Raw genomic sequence first — 22,299 nt, 5'->3', positions numbered from 1 at the left:
CATGATGGTAAATCCAAAAACACCACGACTACTGATTATGAAACCACAAAAAATTTGCGCGGGACTAATGTTGCCAACGTAAAAACATAGAAACTGCTATCTAACATTTAATATTACAGCGTCACACAGTGAGCTGAAAATCGCCTTTCATAGACATAGAGTCTTGAATTTTCAAGGGTATTTTTTTTGGCTAGAAATGGATTCTGCTGATCATTACTATGCTTTAAAATTTCGTACGAAGCAATTGTATGTACAAATGAAGGAGTTATCATTTTTTTAAGAAAAAATTGTATGGCACTGACATTAAAAATGAGGCTATCTCTGGAATCATAAGGTTGGCCATTCTATCCTTACACACAGATGTACTAGCATAGTGCTATGCTATGTACTAGCATAGCATAGCACTATGAAAGGTGATTTTCAGCCCACTGTGCGTCATGGCCCCATGTTCAGTATTTGAATCAGTATTTTTTGTAATGGTATCACTCAATTGCCAGGGCTTCTACCAGGGAGCAACTTGACAAATGTAAATTATCTCTCATAGCGAGGTTGAGGACCGACTGATATTTGGGGCTTATGAAAAAAAGATGAATGGAGATAGTAGAAAGAATGTTGCAAAAAAGCATTTAAAATGGAAAATGCATTGAGAAAAGCATTTAAAATGCAAAATGCAAAATGGTTTTTAGAAAAGCATTTAAAATGCAAAATGGAAAATACCCATTTTGCATTTTGCATTTCCATTTGAAATGGATTTATTTGAAATAAAGCACATCTCTGCAAATATGTGTGACAAAACTATGATTAATTTGGATATGAAATAAATAGACACAGTATTTGTAATAATATTATTTGTCCCATGGAAAAGTTTTGTTCTGATTTTTATTGATGATTGATAACAATTGGATAATTTCTACAGAGCCATTTTCATGGAAAAATTATTGTCAAGGATTTAATACAAATAAATGAAAACGTTTAATGAAAATGTTTTTGTCCAAATTGAAGAGTTATTCCCATCTCTCTTTTAATAGTCGATATAATAGTTATTTTTCTCCCTTTTGGTATAATAGATTTTACAATGAACATAATATATTAACATTTTGTGCATTGCTTTTGGATTTGAAACTTGCGCTATAAGCAGTTAATTTAAAATTCTCATAAGGTATTTTTTAAATCATTAAAATCTTACTTAAAGATAATGTGTATTTTTCGCCTTTTTAAATATATTTCATGATCATTTTTAATCCTCATTCAGTGTGTAGCACTTACAAAAGACATAGTATAATTCTAGGGGGATTCTTTTGTCATGAAAGGGGATATGAACACTATATAATATTTTGCTTTCTCCATAATTTAGATGAAAGTATTTGGCAATTGACCTGCATTTAAAAAAATATTATCGGTAGATGTTAAATAGTATCTATCAAATTTCAATTTCCTCGCCGCAAACCAGTCTCGAGTACAAAAAGGGTAAAGGGTTCATTTTACTGGAGAGAGCTCAATCTCGCTTTTGTACTTCTCTTTTAACTTTTTGCATTACTTATTGATTGATTGCTATAATATCTCAAAGTCAAATATATTATCGAAAATGATAATTGAAATAATGGATACAAAACCAACTTTTTTACTTCGAAATTTTCATTGACAGTACTAAATTGTTAAAAACATGTAAAACTTAGCTCTACACTCTGCACACTGCAGTGTACCTGAAGATAGTCATAATTTCACTGGACTGCAAATGTAGCCAGCCGCACTTTAGAGGTGAACCTCTCAGAAAAGGACTTTTATTTACTTTGTGTTCCTTTGCGAACTGTCAAAACGCGAAATTTTTTGTGCTATTCACGAGTTTTGTTAAAAGCTTCATAACTCACGTTTTGGGAAACGTAGCCTCATTCTAAAAAATGTTTTGGAAAGATTATGAAATTCACTATCGTATTGTTTTGTTATACGTAAATATTTGCGTTTCTAAATATACATTTTCTGAAAACGTCAAAAATATGTAAAAATCGCTAACCATTATTTCAAAGCTGTGAAAAATGTACTATTTTCTGAGTATCATAAAGAAATAACACTTTGTATATTGAAGAAATATAATTAAAAACTATTAGTCACCTCAAAATATTAACCGTCCAAACTAAAATATTTTTAATAAATTATTTAAAAACGCAATAAATTATGAACGAACAAGATGACAGATCCAATCGACTTAGATAATGCACCTCGAAATTCCATAGATATTCTTGAATGCAGACGCGTAGCGTTATTCATTATCGATACTCTGTTTTTTAAATCATGGCAATCCGTATACTAGTGATGGAAATAAATCGATTTTTGTAAAATCTCGCGCGTTTACGTGAAAAGACGTACTAATGTCTTGACCGCTATTATCATATTTACGTCTTTTGACGTTCTAATGTTCCGAGTGGTTAAACAACATTAGGACGCCAAATACAAATTTCACCTTTCGAAATATAATTATGGCTACCGCCTGAACGTACCAAGCCAGTGTGCCAGTAACTGAAAAAAAAAACTACAAATTTTTATTCACTCTAACATATTTTTTAAATTCTGAAAATCTATGCATTTTCAAATATATACATAAAGGTTTTTTAAATGGCATACGTGTTTTTACAATATTTTACTGACTAGAATATATCTATGCCTTTTTCAGTGTTACTACAGTGGAACCCAGAAAAACCAATACATACGCAACAACTGTCATTGTAGCTCTCGTGGAATATAAACTGTAATCTGTTTATTGCGGTGTAATACAGTAATTGCTGTGCTGTTAAAATAAAATAAAAGTGCCAAGTTACCCGTGTGAATGTTAGAAATGAATGCTGTTGTAAACACATGCGTAATTTTGTTCTAATAATTTTGACAACTTTAACATTGACCTTAGTGTTTGGTAGTGTGTGTGACAAGTGACAACTACCATAGACAAAGTACCTGGGCAAGGTGCAGTGAGAAACGTATTTATATGTGAGGTGCAGTCGGGAATTAAAAGTGCTGCTATAATTACAGCTATTGCTCCCATGACAACCAATCAGAATACCGCCACTACGCCATGACAACCAATCTGAATACCGCCACTACGCGCTCTACCAGGGCAAATGTGACGCAAGATGCAAATGAAAAAAATCTATCTGACAGTATTCAAAAAATGTTCAGAAAGGAGTTTGATTTAATGAAAACCTATTTTGAAAATAAATTAGAAGAGCAATCCAAAATCTATGAGAACAAAATGGATGAATTATTAGAAAAGAACTTGATTATCCTGAAACAGATGAAATTTTTTTCTGAAAAATATGAAGAACTAAATACAAAATGTGAGAAAATGATAAGTGAAAATAAATGTCTCTCCGAAAACATAAAAAATAAAAGCGACGACCTGAAAAATGACCTCAAAAAAATAACTTTAAATGAATCTTATGCTGAGAAAGTAAAAAAACATGAGCCTACGGTAATGATTAAACCGAAAAATAAACAAGAAAATGTCAAAACTACAATGGAAATTAAAAAAAATATTGATCCCATAAACTGCGGTGTGACGGGTGTAAGAAACGCAAAAGATGGTGGAATAATAGTTGAATGTAAAAATGCGTCGAATATAGACAAGATGTGTGAAGAGGTAAAGGGAAAATTAGGAGACAAATACGATATTAAAAAAATTACAGCGAAGAAACCAAGTATCAAAATTGTTGGAATAACACAGAAGCAAGACAGAGAGGAAATCGAAACAAAAATAAAATCACAAAATGAAGACATATTCGAAAAAAGTTCAAATATTGAAGTAACTTACATAAAAGAGTTTAAAAATAAAAGAGACCAGATAAATTATACAGTATATGCGGAAGTCGACGGAAACACTTACATGAGAATAATAAAGGCCGAAAATATATATATAGGGTGGGACAGATGCCGGGTGTACAATAACATAAATATAATGAGATGCTTTAAGTGCAATGGATATAACCACAAGGCAATAGAATGCAAAAATCAAAAATCATGCTCTAAATGTGCAAAACAACATGACATAAAAGAATGCACAGATGATGAGGATATTCAATGTATAAACTGCATAATGACAAATAAAAGATTGGGACTCAAACTTAATACAAATCATTCAGCTACAAGTAAGGAATGCCCAGTATATAAAAGAAAAGTTGAAATAGAAATGAAAAAAATCGATTTTTTAGGCTGAAGGAACAGATCTTATACCTAAACATACAAAGCCTTATATCACACCATGAAGAGCTCCAAATATTATTAGAGGAGAGAAAGCCACAAATGGTTATGTTAAGTGAAACACATGTCACAGAAGACATAGAAGATAATGAAATCAATATTCCGCAGTACAATACTATAAGATGTAACTCATATAGCAGACATACGGGTGGAGTAATTCTATTAATCAAACAAAATATAAAATTTGAAATAATAACCAATGATCAACACGATAAAACAGCGTGGATGTTGGCGATAAAAGTAAAAAGTGGCTTAAAAAAAGGGGTCTACTGTATTGTATACCGTTCACCTAATTCGAGTATGAAGGATTTCTTAACGTACTTCGAAAAATGGTGTTCAGAGAACATCAAAGAAAGACAACCGAATATTATAGTAGGAGATTTCAATATAAACATGAATAAAAATGCAGACACTTATACAAAAAAACTTAAAAATATCATTGAGTTCAATGGGATGAAACAACTGGTAAAAGATCCCACTAGAGTTACTCTGACATCAAGTACATTAATTGATCTGGTGATAACAAATGTATTTGAACTACAGGTAAATCTTTTAGATTCACCCAGAATCACAGATCACTCCATAATTCAAATTATAGAGCAAAATAGAAATACGGAAAAACATTTTATAAAAACCAAAGTTTACAGGAACTATGCAAAATATGACGAAGAAGAACTTAGATTACAACTCAGAGCACAAAATTGGAATGGAATAATGGAATTAGATTTTGATATGAAGGTAGAAACACTCATAAAAAATATAAAATATTCAATTGATAAAATTGTACCAGAAAAACAAACTAAGAACCAATCAAAAAATAAATGGTACAACAATAAACTTAGAAGCATGCAAAAGGAAAGAGACAGATTGTATAAAATAGCAAAAATAACGAGGAGCTCGGACAACTGGGAAAACTTCAAAATCTATAGAAACAGGTATACCACTCAATTAAAAAGTGTAAAAAATGAATACTACAAAATTAAAATAGAGGAAGAAAGGGGAGATCAGAAGAAAATGTGGAAAACAATAAAATCGTTACTGAAAAATGAAAATAACAGTATTGCATATGAAGACATAATATTCCCCCCTGGAACAGATGGGTTAAATATAGCCAATAAATTCAACAATTATTTTATAAAAAGTATTGAAAATATTAACGAGAGTATTCCGAATATTTTTTATAATGTTCATGATGAAATTGAAGAAAGAAATATAGAATTGGAAATTAAAAAAATAACAAAGGAGGAATTAAAAGTAATTCTGAAACAAATGAAATCAAAACCCAGTCCTGATGGAATAACAATACAATTAATAATTCAATCATTACCAATCATTGAGAATTACTTACTTAATTTTATAAATGAATCTATCACCTTAGGAAAGTTCCCTCAATCATGGAAAATATCAAGAGTCATCCCAATACCGAAAATAAAAAATACAAAAAAATGTGAAGAATATAGACCAGTGAACACGCTCCCTAAGTATGAACAAATACTTGAACATATAATAAAAAAACAACTTGTTGATTTTATAGAAAAATGGAATATATTATGTGAAGAACAGTGTGGATTTAGAAATAACCAATCTTGTGAAATGGCTCTCAATCTAGTTCTGGAGGACTGGAAACAAGACTCAGATAAAAATAAATATGTGATCGCAGTTTTCCTGGACTTTCAGAGAGCTTTTGAAACGATAGATAGAGATATAATTATTAAAAAACTATCTAAAAATGGAATAAAAGGAAAGGCATTGAAATGGTTCAAGGATTATTTAAGTAATAGATATCAAACCACAAAAGTGGGTGAGACAATATCCGAACCAGTAAAGATTACATTGGGAGTACCACAAGGGTCGGTTCTCGGACCTATTCTTTTTATAATGTACATTAATGATATGGTGAAAGTATTGAAACATTGTAAAATAAGATTATTTGCAGACGACGCACTGATTTATATAACAGGAGAAGATTATGAACTCATAATGAACCATCTCAATGAAGACCTACATAATATATCAATATGGCTGAAGAAAAATAAACTTAAATTGAATGTAAACAAAACAAAATTCATGAACATTGGAAAACGAGTAACGCAAACAAAAAAAGACATATTGATAGACGGTGAAGTATTGAAAGAAGTATTTGAAATGAAATATTTGGGGGTAATAATTGACTCCAAATTAACTTTTGCTCAAAATACAAAACAAATTATTAAAAAGATTGCCAAAAAAATCTCACTGTTGGGAAGAATAAGAAGATTCCTTAACACAGTTTCCAGTAAAAATGTGTACAACGCAATTATTGTACCACACATAAATTACTGTAGCAGCATTCTATTCTTATCCAACGACGGTTTAATGAAACAAATGACAATTCTACAAAATAGAGCAATGAGAACCATATTGAAGAAAAATAGATACACAAAAATTAAGAACATGTTGAAGGAGTTAAATATCTTGTCATTTAAACAAATTATTTACTTTAATACCATATTTTTAATCTACAAGATAATCAATGGTCATACGTCTAGTGAATTCCTGAGAAAAATTGATAAATTGCAGAACAAACACACACATGAGACAAGGAAAAGAAATGAATTGAGACTCCCCTTCAGGAAAAAAACACAGAGTCAAAAGTCATTGATGTACGGAGCGTTGAAGATATTTGGAGAGCTACCAGAAGAAATAAAATCAGAAGAAAACATAAAAACATTTAAAATTAAATTAAGAAAATATGTGATTGATTCATTTTAAATGTGTTACCATAATTATATGTATATAAGGATTGTATTAGGACATAGATAACTATGTACCTACTTAAAATACCACAATAAACAATAAACTACACTATGTAACGGGTTTTCCAATAAGATGTGTTATTTTGAATAGCCCGCTATTTCGGTAGATGTTACTTTTACAAATAGAAACTACGCCATTAATAAAAATGGAACGATACACGCTTCAACAACGCATTGAAATTATTAAAATTCACTTGAGTGAATCAAATGCAAATCATCTTGAGTGATGGGGCCCATTTCCACCTCGGTGGCTTCGTCAACAAGCAAAATTGTCGCATCTGGGGCTCGGAAAACCCAACAGTTATTGTTGAAAAGCCTCTCTATCCTCAACGTGTGACTGTTTGGTGCGGTTTATGGTCCGGCGGAGTCATTGGACCTTACTTTTTCGAAAATGAGGCTGGAGCAACAGTTACAGTGAATGGATCGCTATCGAGAGATGATTAATGATTTTTTATGGCTGGAATTGGATGGTATTGATCTGGACAACGTTTACTTTCAACAAGACGGCGCTACATGCCACACAAGTAACGAAACCATTGATCTTTTACGATTGAATATCAAAATAACACCTCTTATTGGAAAACCCTGTATTATAATCCTTATAAGATAATAAGCATCCTCATAAAACATAACTTTAATTTAATTTGCGACGAGCATGTTGTTTTTGTTTTTCATTTGCATGATTGCATTAATTTAATATAGCACATATTTTGCCATATTTGTTCAAACAGGCGCTGCCAACAACAAGAGGAGACAAGGGGACGATGTTAGAAGGAAGAACTCTGTCGTGGAAGGTATGTTTTACGATAAATACGCTTCATTTGCTGTTTATATTTTGCTTTCTGTATTTTTTTAGGACAAACTTTATTCTTAACCTTCGACATGTCAAGATGCAAAACTAAACTTATGTTACCATGAGGGGTCACTGAGATATTTTTTTGTATTTAATACTATAAATTATAAATTCAGTATTTAAGCTGATTCTTGGCAACGTAAAGATTAATCCTGCTTTAAATCAATGCGTTTCACAATTCAGCATCTCCACTTGCATTTAATAAATGTGCTTTTCAAACTGTAAGACAGTATTTATTAATACATAATTGAAACGATGTTCGAACAGTTGGATTTATTTATCTTGGCACTTTTCTTACGCCGACAATCAACATATATAACCAATCGAACGATGGCTACCCATATTTAGGTCTCATCGCTCTAGGCCTTGAGCGATGGCTGCCTAAATTTAGGTAGACAATTTTTTCTAATTTATTTCAAAATTCCCAAAAACAGCTCAGTTATAAAACCTACAAATATGGGATAAGCCATAAAATTTAGGTGGATTCATTGGCTTCAAACCATAGTTAACAGTTTAAATGTTTCCATGTTAATATTCGTAGATATGTTTTTTTTAATGAGTGCGGTCGAATCCAAAGACGAATGCCCAGAAATCTTCATATTTTTTTTTTTAAAGAAAGACAATCATTCCTGGGTTATGAATAACCTGACAATATTTTAAAATCTCCTACTACCACCACAGTAAGCGGAAAATGTTGCTTGTGTCGTGATTAAAGACCAATCTTGGTGCCAAGCCACTTGGTCCCCCCCCCCTCCTCATCCAATAATGTGGGGAATAATATTTCCCTGAAATTCTCTAGCAACCTAGATTAGAACAAATTAGATTTGGAAAAAAATGTGTGGAATCATCCTTCGAAATTCGATTTGGGAAATCCAGAAAAATTTTAGTTGTGCAAGGTTTTAGCTCTTTTTCAGTTCCTTTTCGGGAGACGGCTGGCTTTATTTTGAAAAAACCATGTTAGCAATTTATTTTGTAAAAACCCCATCACTCGAGTGTTAAGCCATTGGAAAACTACCCTTGTCAACAGATGCTACAACGGTCTCCAAATTTAAAATCAAGACCGTCTCCTTACGTTAAGTATAAGTTGCACAGCGCTCGAAACGTCGGCATTTGATTCTCGATAAGATGGAGCATATTATGCATTAAACGAAACATGTTTAATCAATCGTGTGTACTGAGAATGATTACCATCTATTTAGCATGTTCTACTTTTACTTATTTATATCAAATAGCGGTTATTTATACAGGGTGTATCGGCAAGTACCCGACAAACTTTAACCAGCTATTCCTTAGCACATTTCGAGTAAAAAATGTTATGGGCGCTTTGCTGTCCGGTAACATTTTTTTTCCATTAAAAACAAAAAATAAATAAAAAAATCCACTCCGTCACTGTCATTTGCATTGTTTCTTGTGTTCAACAGCTGTTATTAGCAAGAGTGTCAATAAGTGTCCTCGCTCTTTCGTACACACTAAATAATAATAGTTAAAAATGAGACGAATGGTGCCGTGCCATTTCGTTGTGATTGTAAAAGCGCGCCAACGTAGGTACGTACGTACTTTATTCAACGAAACTCGAACAAAATATTGCCAGACGGGTTTTCAAACTTTGACAAAGGATAAAACATTGGTGACATGTGGTGAAAATATGAATAATAAACTTTTTATTAAAAAAAAATGTTACCAGACAGCAAAGTGCCCATAACATTTTTTAGTCCAAATGTGCCAAGAAATAGCTGGTTAAATATTGAAGACAATATTAGTGATTTCTTAAACGAAAATCTGAAACAGAAAAATCAGAAAAGGAAACGGTCACATCTGGGACTCGAACCCAGGACCCTTGTCTTTCCGGGACAATGCTCTACCAACTGCGCTAATGGGACCTTATCCTACTCGGTCACTTTTAACTGTATCAGTTGGTAGAGCATTGTCCCGGAAAGACAAGGGTCCTGGGTTCGAGTCCCAGATGTGACCGTTTCCTTTTCTGATTTTTCTGTTTCAGATTTTCGTTTAAGAAATCACTAATATTGTCTTCAATATTTAAATATTACAATTTGAGGTTTTACTCAATAAAAAAAAAAAATAATTCCGAAAAATAATAGCTGGTTAAAGTTTGTCGGGTACGTGCCGATACACCCTGTATAGTATAGTCGTAAACTTATGTTCATATAAACAAATGTAAAATAGAGGGTAAAGAGAATACACATGTAATATTGTATGAATAAAACAATCAAGTAAAATACATGTGTATACAAAAAAGAAATATGTATGTATATTAAAAATAGATTTTACCCGGTCAAGTAAAATATGGAATTAAATACTTGATATTTGTAGTCCGGATTTTATTTTAGAACGGTTGACTTAAATTCATTATTTATATGCCCTATATAGTGAAGTCTGGGTAATGGTTTTCCATTTTCAACAAACTACGCTAAAATACTGAAGTAGTCTTGCTTTAAATGTGTTTTTCTTGTGACCAATAGTTTTTTTTTTCCTTTCCAGGTTTTGGAGTGGGCCATGGTAGCCTGTCTCGCCTCACAGCCCTGGCCCTGGCCCATCTGGTGTTGGCCCCCGGTACTGCCAAGCTGCCTGCACACACCCCCCTGCGTAGGGCTGCCGTGGACCTGCTTGGCAGGGGCTTCACTGTCTGGGAGCCCTACCTTGACGTCAGCAAGGTGCTACTTGGTGAGTCACTGATGATTTTACCAAGTTTGACTTTACCCATTTATTTTACCTTATCATTTGTTTTTCTCCTGGTCTTGATACCCCAATATGTATATAGATTCACTAAATAAAATGGGACCTAATGACACTTTTTTCATGAAAAACGTTTATGCTCTGTTCTCTCCCTTTTTCTTGCTGCACAAACCCAGTTGTGTGTAATCTTACACATTTTTTATTAATAAAATTGATAATTCCAGAAGTTCCAAAAAGTTATTACCCAGAAACTGGATTCGGAAAATGAACTTACTGATCCCCGTGGGATACCTGATTCACGTTATTATGAAAACATATTGGTTTTTGTCTCACTCTGTTTCTTAGCTCCACAGATTACCATCTAGATCAGTATTTCTCAAAGTGGGCGTTAACTTCCCCTCGTAGGTGCTGGATGCTTTCTGGGCGGCAGTAGAAGGCTCAAAGAAATTTAGGGAGCGATAAGGATATCTAGAGAGGTGATGGCAGACAAATTCTATCTATAAAAATCTGATGCCATCTAGCTGAATTAAATAATAATACTTTGTTTTATTTCCTTATAAAAAAAAAAATCATATCAAAACTGGGTATTCGCTACTTTGTTGGTTAGTTGTTAAATTAAGAAAATAAATGGAATTATATCTTTTCTTTCACTGTCATTGGTTCCTCAAAGTTTGTATGGAAAACTGTATCGGACTATCCACCTTCAATTCGTGTCGCGTTTGTAGTAATCAAGTTCTAATAAGTTTTAGTGTTGTAGCAACGTTGCTAATTAACAAGAGAAATCGGCTGCAAGTGATTGCGGCGATCTGGCTGTTTTTAATTGAATTCGAGCCTGATGTTAACAAACTCATCAGATTAATCCTTCACATTAGATAAGTTTAAATTCAATGCATTCTTTTAATGTTAATAAAAATACTTCTAAATATGATTATTGAGTTTGAAAACCTGTGATCTATTATTATTCATCTTTTGCATATATTGCAATCTTTTTCAAGATGTTACCACCCAATGTGTGGATTCATAGAATTAAAGTGGACATATAACTGATCCCTGTGGGACACCTGAGTTACTTTATCATGAAAGACAATTGTTTACGCAGGTCTTTTGGACATGTGCTGCGATGCAGACAAGCTGGTGCCCTCCATGACCTATGGCCTCCCGCTAACACCCCAGGCAGACTCCTGCCGTACTGCTAGACATGCTCTGACACTCATCGCTACAGCCAGGTAATCATTCACATGTTTATTATTTTTTCATATTTTCTGAGATGCTTCTTCTAACTTTGCCTGGAGCGGCCCACTGGTCGTCCCCTCTTGAATCATTCTCAGATTTTTTAGTGGAATTCTGTCTTCTGGCGTTTTAATGCTTTTCCAAGCCAATTGTTATTTTCTATGAAGAATAACAGCGATTCAATGTTAAGCCCACATGTATATTTATTTTTATTTTTATATTCAATTTATTCAATAAAAAAATTTACAATGTGTGATATACATATATATATATTTCACTAGTAATAAGATAAAAGATATTATGATATGATTAATATTTATTATTTTTCAATGTTCTCCCATAATAAGCATATATATACATTAAAAAAATCTAACATATCCATTCTATGTAGTTTCCTCAGGATAGCTACTTATATTCAGAGGAATGTTTTTTTTTTCCTCTAATGTTATAAAAAAATATTATTTACTTATTATGATTTCCAACCAAATAAGCGTTCTTTACATTTGACACATAATTTGTGACTTGCAAGTCAATCACTTAAAATTAAAGTTTGCAAGCTAGATAATATTAAGAAACATTATTTCCTTGCAAAATGAATAAGTTTTATCTTTGTACGCTAGGAGCATTTTAAATAGGTTTAAATATACTAACAAATCCACGGTGGATTTCTTGACACCCTATAGGTTAAAAAAAAGTCATTTCGGCAGCTTGAACCCTGGAACATCATCCAAACCTTTTCTTATTCTAACTTCTGTTCTTCTTTCTCCAGACCGGCAGCATTCATCACGACCATGGCCCGCGAGGTAGCTCGGTCGGCTGTGCAGCTGGCAGCGGGTGGCAACCAGCCCCCGGCGGCGGGTGGTGGCGAAAAGGGCGCGGGGGCGCAGGGCGGCGCGCAAGGTGGTCCCCAAGGCCCCGGGGGTGCACTCTACCGCTCCCGGGCGGAGGTGCTGCGCGGGATAGAACTGCTGGTGGACAGGCAGCTGCCGGAGGTGCAGGAGTTACTAGTAGAGGTAAAGTTGTTTAATCTATTTATGGCGATAATTTCTCACAAGGTTCCCATCTCTCCAGAGCCAGTTAGACTATGATGGTATGTTCTGAAGTATGAAGCGGAGAGAGAAAGGAGATTGTGAAAGGGAGGATGGGAAGTGCTAACTATTCAAATTTTGTTATTGGTCTTGCTGAAGCCATTTCAAGGAACTTATTGATTCTAAGTGGTGGTCTCTCAGCATGGCAATAATGAGAACATTTGGGTTTCCTCCAAGATCCTGGAGTAATAAAATACTTCGCACAAAGCACCAGAAAAGTTGATACTGGAAAATAGGTGGTTCTGGAAAACAGTAACCACCCACCTGGGATTATGTTTCTGGAGACCTGAAATGAGGGAAGCAATATCTTTGGTTCTCTGCACTGACTACCTAAAGGCCCATGAAAGAATACTTGCAATATATATGGGGTTAGAAGCTAAGGGTTCAGGGGGGTAAGTCTTTATCTTTTGCATGGCAATAACTGAGTCGTGTAACGTACATACATATGAACTCCTGGAGGGTAAGTCTGGTATGTATGTCAGAAGCAAATCATTGAATGCCGATTTAACCTGCGTTAATGCAAAAGATACAGACTCACCGCCCAGTTCGCCAAATGTGTTAAAACTCTTGATTTAAGTATTTATTAATGTATGATTTCTTCCACTAGGTCATGGACATTGTGCTTCACTGTGTGGATCAGTCCCATCTGAAGTCCAAGGGTTTGAACGAGGTCTTCCCGGCCATCTGCCGCTACAACCAGGTCTCCCACTGTCCCGCAACCAGACGGATTGCCGGTACGTATTGGCCATTGCAATATTATTCCATTATGTTTCATTATGTTCCAATATGTTCCATTATGGCGCAGATCGGCTGTCCGCTGGTCAGACTGGGCGGTGTGGTCGCTGATCGCCGCTTGCCGCCAGTAAGCTTCATAATATAGCGTGGAGCGGAAGCCTGTCGCTTGAAAATGAACTGAAATAAATTTTAATTATTTCTGCATTTGTTGATTGCATTTATGTTTAAAGAATTCATTCATTTTGGTGTAGACTACACCATCGAGTGCTAGCACCATCAACATTGACTGTTTTTCTTTTAGTAGGTTTTGAAAATACCAGGTGGGGACTGACCCCACTGTCCCCCTGTGAAGAACCACCACTGATCGTAACCATAGCTAATCGAAACAAAAGGAGATACGGGCATGGCAGCATGACGACTGTCGCCGTGCTGCGACTAAACTACACGGACTATCAAAGCGATGGAGCCAATAAACGTTACGCATTTGGTGTGTAGGTATAAACAAAAACGGGGCAACACTGTGCGTATATGGAATTTGCAGTTGTATACCGTTGAACAATGTTAGTGACTCATGTTATGTGCGCGTTTTCATACTAATGGAGGTTTGCAACCTCCTTTTTTTCTATGTATGGTCCTAATCTAACAAAATATCCTTAATTTGTGTATGTGTATTATGCAGTGGGCAGTCACAGCGGGCAGGTGGCCATGTACGAGCTGCGCCAGAACCGCTGCCAGCTGCTGTCGGCACACTCCGCCCCGCTCAGTGCCTGCGCCTTCTCTCCTGACGGCAAGTTCCTCGTCACCTACTCCTGCAATGAGAACCGCCTCAACTTCTGGCAGACCACCACAGGTAAACCATCATAACACATTCACCCGACCACTGCTCAGGCGCCTTGTCATAACGTGCCAAATTTATAGAATCTAAAAATATGGGTAAACGGCGAAATCTATCTAGGTGGATTCATTGCTTTTACATCTGAGTAAGCAGTTTGTATCTTTCCATATCAATATTTTGAGTAGTGATACTAATTAAATAATATGGTGGATAGGGAAATACTATAAATCGATTGTCTGTAAGTGGCCTAACCACAGTTTGTTGGGGCCTTCAGAAGGCGAAACAGCTGTCACACGTAATAATAACTACACAACAGAAATTTTTTAATAATAAGCTGTTTTTATAAATTGAATAATAATGTTATTGGATATATGAAAAAAAAGTTTATTATAATCATTATTGTTGTTTTAGGACATTTTGGTTAGTCTTCTGAGCATTCTAGCAACTTCTTCTTTCGTATGGTGGGGGGATCAGAGGGGGACATCTAGGTCTGCGGGCCTCAGGGGTTGCCATGTGGACCTCATCAATCTCGCCGGGGAATTAATGGAGCGGGCATTCGTTGACCACATGTTCGGTGGTCTGCACCGCACCACATTCACACATCGCCGACTCTTTAAGGCCCCATCTGTGCATCATGTGGCCACAGCGGCTATGGGAGCACCTTAACCTATTGATGGCGGACCAGGTTTTGCGAGGCAATGAGAACCCAGGCTGTCTCTCAGTGGGATCCTGTATGAGATGGGCATTTCCCACGTTGATTCTAGCAACTGTCGGATGTGTTTCGCTCTGCCATGTTTTTTGTTTAAATAAGTTTACCAAATAGAGTCTTCTTGCAAGCATAAACATGACACTTTAATTTTATATCAAAAAATTAAAATTTTATGAATGATTGTGTAAAGAGAATGAAAGAAGCGTTATACATTTAAGATTTATATTGAAAAATATTGCATCCTAAATTTAAAATGTCTGGCCAAAAGGGGAGTTATAGAATGATGTGATACCATTGGATGTGTGAATCGTAGGTAGTTGAAGAAACGGCTTTTCCGCAGCAAATCATCTCAGCTTCATTTCCACAAATATTCTTCTTGATAGTTTAAGAATGGCCTTGAGAATGTTTTCCCCAAGACTAAAGCCGGTAAAAGCCCAAGATCAGAAGATGTATTTGGATTCTCCATGATGAACGCTCCAGATTCCAAATCAACGTAGATTTTAATGAAAACCATGTTTATTAGATAATGTACAGCAAGCAGAGGGTTAACGTGAAGAAAACTACAAAGTAAGGAACAGTAAGTAATATGTACCAACCGTACAATAACGGTGTACAACAGTATGTTATTTTAAACCACCATAAGGGTAAATATATACCTCCCTGATTGAGAATATCTCGTGTTTTGGGGTGATGGATTATTGAGAGAGGACTGTACTATAAAATATTGATAATTCCAGGTATGTTTGGTCTGGGCGCCCCTCAGACCCGCTGCATCAAGTGCTACAGCACGGCCCCGCTGGCTGATGCGGCCCGCCTGTCCCCCGCGCGCCTCGCCCGCTTGACTTGGTCGGGCCAGCGCCAGGCCACGCTCACACTGGCCGACGGCTCCGAGACCAGGTTCAACGTCTAACACATCTAAGTTGGAAACCAAATATTAAATAAATCACAGTTATTATACCGTCATACCCTGGATAATCAACAGTCTAATAGTGAGAATTGTAATCGTATTTGAATTTCAGTTGAAAAAAGGCCAATTCAATCAATACAACCTTTATAAAAAGCCAGACACAGCCAAGATGGCGACCAAGATGGCCGCCAATAACAAAGATATATGTGAATTCAGAGAAAGCTCATATGTGCTCGTCCCAATAAAGTGGATTTATAATAATTTTTAAATTAAAAATTTTAAAAGAATTGTATTCAAATGTTTAGGCAGTTGTCTCTATCTATGTGTCCCACAGATATATGAATATATAGACTAGAAATTAAAGATGAGGGGTAAAATCAACTTTTGAAGAACGAAGGGGGTAAAGCTGACTGTGATTCGTCAATAAATCAATCTGACAGTATATAGGCATCTCGCATTATAATATCACCATTTAGTTCTTAAAAGTAAAATCTGCTTTTGAATGAATAGACATTTTTACATGGGAGCGCAAATTACTCGCCACGTTATGAACAAATTTGCGAAGTCTAAATTCTGCAAAATAAATTTCTTCTATTTTCAGAGTCGAATATTTCGTTTACGTCTTTAGTTAAGACATTTTTATAAATGTTCATAATTTACTTCCCAGCAACCAACCAGCTTTGTGTTTCGCGTCCAGACGTAGTGATAGTATATGTTTCTACAACTGATCCATATTATACGATGTGAATATGCTTAAAATAAAGTAAAATAATGCTTATATATGGAATGTAATACGACAATTGGGTTTATTCTCTTTTTCACATCTATTTTTACAAGTTTTCATATCACAAGCCACCGTTTTGCCGTGTTATTTCATAAAATGAACCGATGATGCCTCGACCATAGTTCGCACAAGAATGATGACGTCACGTTTTCTAAATTCACTTGAGGCCATACGCGAGCCCAGCCGGCTCCAATGGAACCGGTATGGGGAGTGGGGAATAATACACTTTTAATCATTAGGGCAGGTCTACTAATATTCATATGTCTATGATGTGTCCCCTGTGCCCTAAAACTTAAACTTACGCAATACATATTAGTTTTTGTTGTGGCTCCGTCTGTAACTCCGGTTCAATGAATGTTAAAACTTTTGCTTTGAATAAGTTTCATTTTCAAAATTGGAAGTGTTTGTTTGGAGACATTAAAAAATTAACCTACCTTTTATATTATATTTATAACAGAAAATTATTTTAATTTCCATTTTCAAAATTGAAACTGATTCGTAGAGAATTAAGACTATCCCATTTAGATGAGACAATTGATTGAAAAAATTGATTTCACTTCTTTTACCTTCGTTTAGTAAAACCATCGGAAAGTACCAAATCCGGTTCCCGCACACTGCTACTCGCATGATAATAGTGGAACACGTTTTGACGCGATATTTGTACGCAATAGCGTCTCTCTGACTATCCCTTGGTTTGTGTGAAAGCAGTCATAAATAAATGGGTCCGTACATTCTCTTTATTTTATAAATGTTTTTTTGGCTGATTGATTAAAAAGGTATGATAACTTATTTAGGATGGGTTGTTTCACAGAATTTGAATAATTCATCAAATTTCAGAGTTGATTTTCAAGTTCTGTTATCATATCATTATTGGCCAGTTATTTCACAAAACTGGGATGGTGACAGAATTTGAACAGAACCTTCACAAAACTTGAAAATCAACTTTGAAATTTGATGAATTGTTCAAATTCTGTGAAACAACCCGTTCTTAACGTCTTATATTGGCTATGTTGATCATTCATAAACCCGTTTCAACACTGAACAGAAAATCCTTAGAAATGTGAAAAGTGAATTCCCCAATTTACCTTCATTTTATTTAATTTATTTTGATGAGACCTTTCGACTCCTAAGGCCCCTGACCGACCAATGAAATTCAATAAAGAATTTCGATGTTTCAAAGTTTTTTCAAAGTAAGGTAACATTGACCTTACTTTGAGCACATCAACACACTTCTATCGGTTTATCTCTTCAGTGCGTTCCAATGAAACTTTGTGTATTATAATTATTACTAATATTGTAGTCATCAAAAAATTTTCTTGTTTATATAACATATATTTTTCTTGTTAAATGTTGAAAATAAGAAGTTTGTACCTTTAAAAGGAACTGTGGAGTCTAAGAGCTTTTTTTCAAACTAATTGTGTGTTCTAGCTCTTTCCACTTCAGTGTGATATGGTTCCAAAACCTCTCAATCCGGAATCAGTTATCTTAACCACATCACCATCTGGCGGTAGTGGCAAAATACTTTTAGTATCATTTAGTGAGTTGGCTTTTGTTGTGTTTGATGACTAGATCTAAATAACCAGGTACTTTCCCACCTTCCTCTATCCCATATCCTTCCTCTCCAACATACCTCAATTGAGAATGCCATAGTCTCACTGGCTCCGGGCAGTATATACATCAAAGAATCTAAGATTTTTAAGATTATATAAAAAAAATGCCACCATCCCATACTGGTTCCTTCTTTAATATCCTAACTCAAACTTCTATAATATTATTACTATTAAAATAAGGTTTTATACAGAGTGACTCGTACTTAAAGTGAAATATTGAAAAAATTCTATATAGTTTGCAATTACTACAAACCCTCAGGCTAATTTGTTCAAACAGCTCAAAGGGTCTCATAGAAATCGTTGAAATAGAAAACCCTACGCTTTATATTCAAATCTAGACGTTAACCATAGAAGAATTAAAATGTACACCTCCACCAAACCATTCCGACTTAATTATTTTAAATGAAATAACAAAATGTGAGACAATAACTTTTGTAATACGTTTATCTAATAAAATGCGCGTGTTTTTTGTTTTCGTTTTCAGCAATTTTAGTTACAAAAAAAGTCAGCCATTTAAATATGTTTTATTAAAAAAAAAAAAAAATTCTAATACATAATATTTAAACGCATATTCCATTTTCCGTTTTCCGTTTTCGGATACATTTGGAAATATTCCATTATTTGGATTATATTGCAAAGCGGAAATACTCCAAACTTCTAATAGAATAGGTACTGCCGTGGTAAGTCTTAATTATTTACATTAAAAGTTTTCAGATATTTCATATATTTGTATGTATGGAGATAATATTATGGATCATAAACATGTCTAAAAACCAAAATATTTATGCAATCACTGTTTTGTGTATTAATCTACTAGTACTAATAAATGTAACTTCACCTAAATTATAAGCCATGTGAATTGTTTACGTTAGTTTTCTCCATTGCTGAATTTATTGTTCGTTTGCTGTAAATAGTATTTTTTTATTCTGTTTATTGTTTTTTGTAAGAAAAATCAATTCTTCTAATAAATCCTGCAAAATACCTCCATATTTGCGCACCGTTATGGTAAAATATAACAAAAGATAGCCATACATAAGTTACATTATTAACTCACGTTTTATCATCTCTGTAATGTTACAAAATAGTTATTGTGGTTAGTTGAAGTTTCCTGTTCATAGTCTTAAGACGGTTTGTTTCACAGAATTTGAACAATTCATCAGATTTCAATGTTAATTATAAAGTTTCGTGAAAGATCTGTTATTGTGTCTCTATGGGCCAGTTGCTTCACAGATCTGAAATAATAACAGAACTATAACCGAACTTGAAATTTGATGAATTGTTCAAATTCTGTGAAACAAACCATCCTAAATATTTTGCATGAAGTACAAAGTCACGCTGTATAATTGATATAAGTTTATTATATTGGTTATCAAATGATATGAAATTGCTTTTGAAAAGCCATTTCTTATACATATACATAGCGTCCTTTAAGTTTTAATAAAAATAGAATTAATTAAAGTCTGTATGTTATTTATAATATGATGTCGCGCCATGTCTCGTTTGGGTAGGCAGAGAAGATGGATGATCACATGGTGGAGTCATGACATTGGTCACTAAATATTATAAAAGTTATATAAATTTATGCAAAAAATGTGTAAAGAAAATAAATGTTATATAAAAATGTGCTTTATTCAAATTGATATTTTGAAAAATTCATCTTAATTCTAAAAGCTGCATAAAAACTCTCGATATTTAAGCTCTGGCATTGTGAAATTCGCACAAATATTCTCTTGTCTCGAATTTACTGCTTATTATATCGTTTATACCAAGCCCAAGAGTTTTTTAAAAATCCATTTGTCAAAAATTAAGATGTATTACATATTATGTTTGTTCCATTTTTTAATTTTTCAAATAAGAATGTGTTATAATTTTTTTGAGAATTAAATATTTAAAATGTTAGGATAAATTTAAACAAACTGAATAATGGATTTGAAAAATTAATTTTCGATTATCTCAGATTTATGACAAAATGGAGGCGAGATTTTTTTTTAAGAAAAATGGTTTCTTAAAATTTATGTTATCATGTTATATCTATCTCCCTAAGGGAAGTCAGAGAACAGTTTGTAAGAATAACTTTATTATTCTTCAATTTAACTTCTGTTTTTCGAAATATATATATATATATCGGTCATATTAAAATCTTGGCCTAAATTTTCTATTTATTTTATTATTACTGGTTAAACTAACCTCTGAGAGAAATAAGTTATAGTTGTTTGAAATATTATTTATTGTTATCAGTATTTCATGTTATTTACTTTCTGAATGCTTAATAAATATGATTATTTTTATTAGTTTGTCGGAAAACATTAAATTATTGTCTTGTAAAAATAATTGTTCAAAATAAAATAATAATGTTGAAAAGTTTTATAAGTCTTTTACAATTTACCCCACATGAGCCAAAATCCTATCCTAAGAGCAGTGGCGGATTGTGACTTTTGGGTGTAGGTACTAATATTACAAAAAATGGCATTATTGAAGTTGTTATAGCAGAAAAATTTTTCTAAAATTAATTTTTTGTATTAAGATTTTCAGAAAATTTCAGTTCCGCCGCATGGATTTTAGAAATTTTCGAAGAAACACACTTAAAAGTCACTATGGGATAACATATATTTATTTATAAAATCCTCGCTCTTTACTACATATTCTGTTAATGATAAGTAGGCCAAGTTTTCTACGTAATGCAAGTATTTATTTGTTTATTTATTAATATACGTTATCCTATGGATAAGCTATCAAGAGATGATGATATACCTCCTATATATTATATATACATGTGGGGCTTAATGCTAGAAGTGCCTATGTCAAATTTTGCAAATTGTTCAGGAATAAAGATTGGTTATCGATTTCTTGGCGTAAAGAATGCTGAATCGTTGTTCGCGCTTAGAAGCTGCAAACACGTATTTATATAAGCTCCCAGATTTTAATTCTCCTGAAAGGGTAGTTCTTATACTAGTCTTCTTAAAGTGCGTTTTCGATCATTTTATAAATAACTTAATTTGCCACATATACAATAAAATCATAACCGAAAATGGGTTCGTAAGTAGGAGAATTTGAACTTTAAAGCAGTTTTCATAGGCCTTTACATTATTTTTTTCTAGGCTCATATAAAGACTTATCTAAAAAATACTCGATTATTTCAAAGGCCAAGATGTATTCTACTCGCAGTATTTAATTAAAGCATCTGAAACATTTCTAAGCGACCAAATTTTCAAACCAAAAACACATGATTTTGCATTACTACGTATGGCATCGCCTTAAGAGATAGACAGCTTACTCTAACTAAGGTCAGCAGATCTAGATGTTAGTAATCATCTTATCGAACTTTGTAGGTCAAATCGAGGCGTAAAGGCCTATGAAAACTGCTTTAAAGTTCAAAATCTCTTACTTACGAACCCATTTTCGGTTATCATTTTATTGTATAATGTTTCAAATTAAGTTATTTATAAAATGATCGAAAAAAAATTAAATATTTATCTAACAAATACTCGATTATTTCAAAGACCGAGATGTATTCTACTCGCAGTATTTAATTAAAGCATCTGAACATTTCTAGGCGACCAAATTTTCAAACCAAAAACACATGATTTTGCATTACTATGATCGCTCTTTTTGTGTAACTGGCTCGCTCATTTGGAATAAACTTCCCTCAGCTCTTACTAACCTCCAGAATTTGGCTGAATTTAAACAGGCTTTAAAAATATATATTTTTTAAATCTTGCCATTCATAAATCTTCTTTTCAATATTTTATAATAAGCCATATTCTCAAACTTCCAGTAATTGTTTGGTTTCGGTGTCCTCCTTATTGTACCTTTT

The 22,299-nt window shown here is 33.8% G+C and overlaps 1 protein-coding gene across 5 annotated transcripts in view; it reads left to right on the top strand.

Annotated features, from left to right (window-relative positions):
• Rbcn-3B (WD repeat-containing protein Rbcn-3B) overlaps positions 1 to 19,057 on the top strand; it is a 140,718-nt gene extending 121,661 nt beyond the window's left edge. For 4 of the 5 annotated variants that reach the window (XM_089648035.1, XM_089648033.1, XM_089648037.1 and 1 more), the window contains 7 exons: positions 7,772 to 7,834; positions 10,393 to 10,575; positions 11,687 to 11,813; positions 12,587 to 12,830; positions 13,513 to 13,639; positions 14,320 to 14,490; positions 15,922 to 19,057. In XM_089648035.1, coding sequence (XP_089504161.1) covers positions 7,772 to 7,834; positions 10,393 to 10,575; positions 11,687 to 11,813; positions 12,587 to 12,830; positions 13,513 to 13,639; positions 14,320 to 14,490; positions 15,922 to 16,094 — 1,088 coding nt within the window. In that variant the 3' untranslated portion in view covers positions 16,095 to 19,057. The remainder of the gene's footprint in view (positions 1 to 7,771; positions 7,835 to 10,392; positions 10,576 to 11,686; positions 11,814 to 12,586; positions 12,831 to 13,512; positions 13,640 to 14,319; positions 14,491 to 15,921) is intronic. The other variant, XM_089648036.1, reaches the window with a different exon arrangement.
• The last annotated feature ends 3,242 nt before the right edge of the window (positions 19,058 to 22,299 follow it).

Source organism: Hesperophylax consimilis, chromosome 27, assembly GCF_061612785.1.
Source record: "Hesperophylax consimilis isolate HC1 chromosome 27, BYU_Hcon_1.0, whole genome shotgun sequence".
Classification (NCBI taxonomy): domain Eukaryota; kingdom Metazoa; phylum Arthropoda; class Insecta; order Trichoptera; family Limnephilidae; genus Hesperophylax; species Hesperophylax consimilis.
Note: the sequence above shows the minus strand (reverse complement) of the source record. Positions and strands in the feature narration are given on the sequence as shown.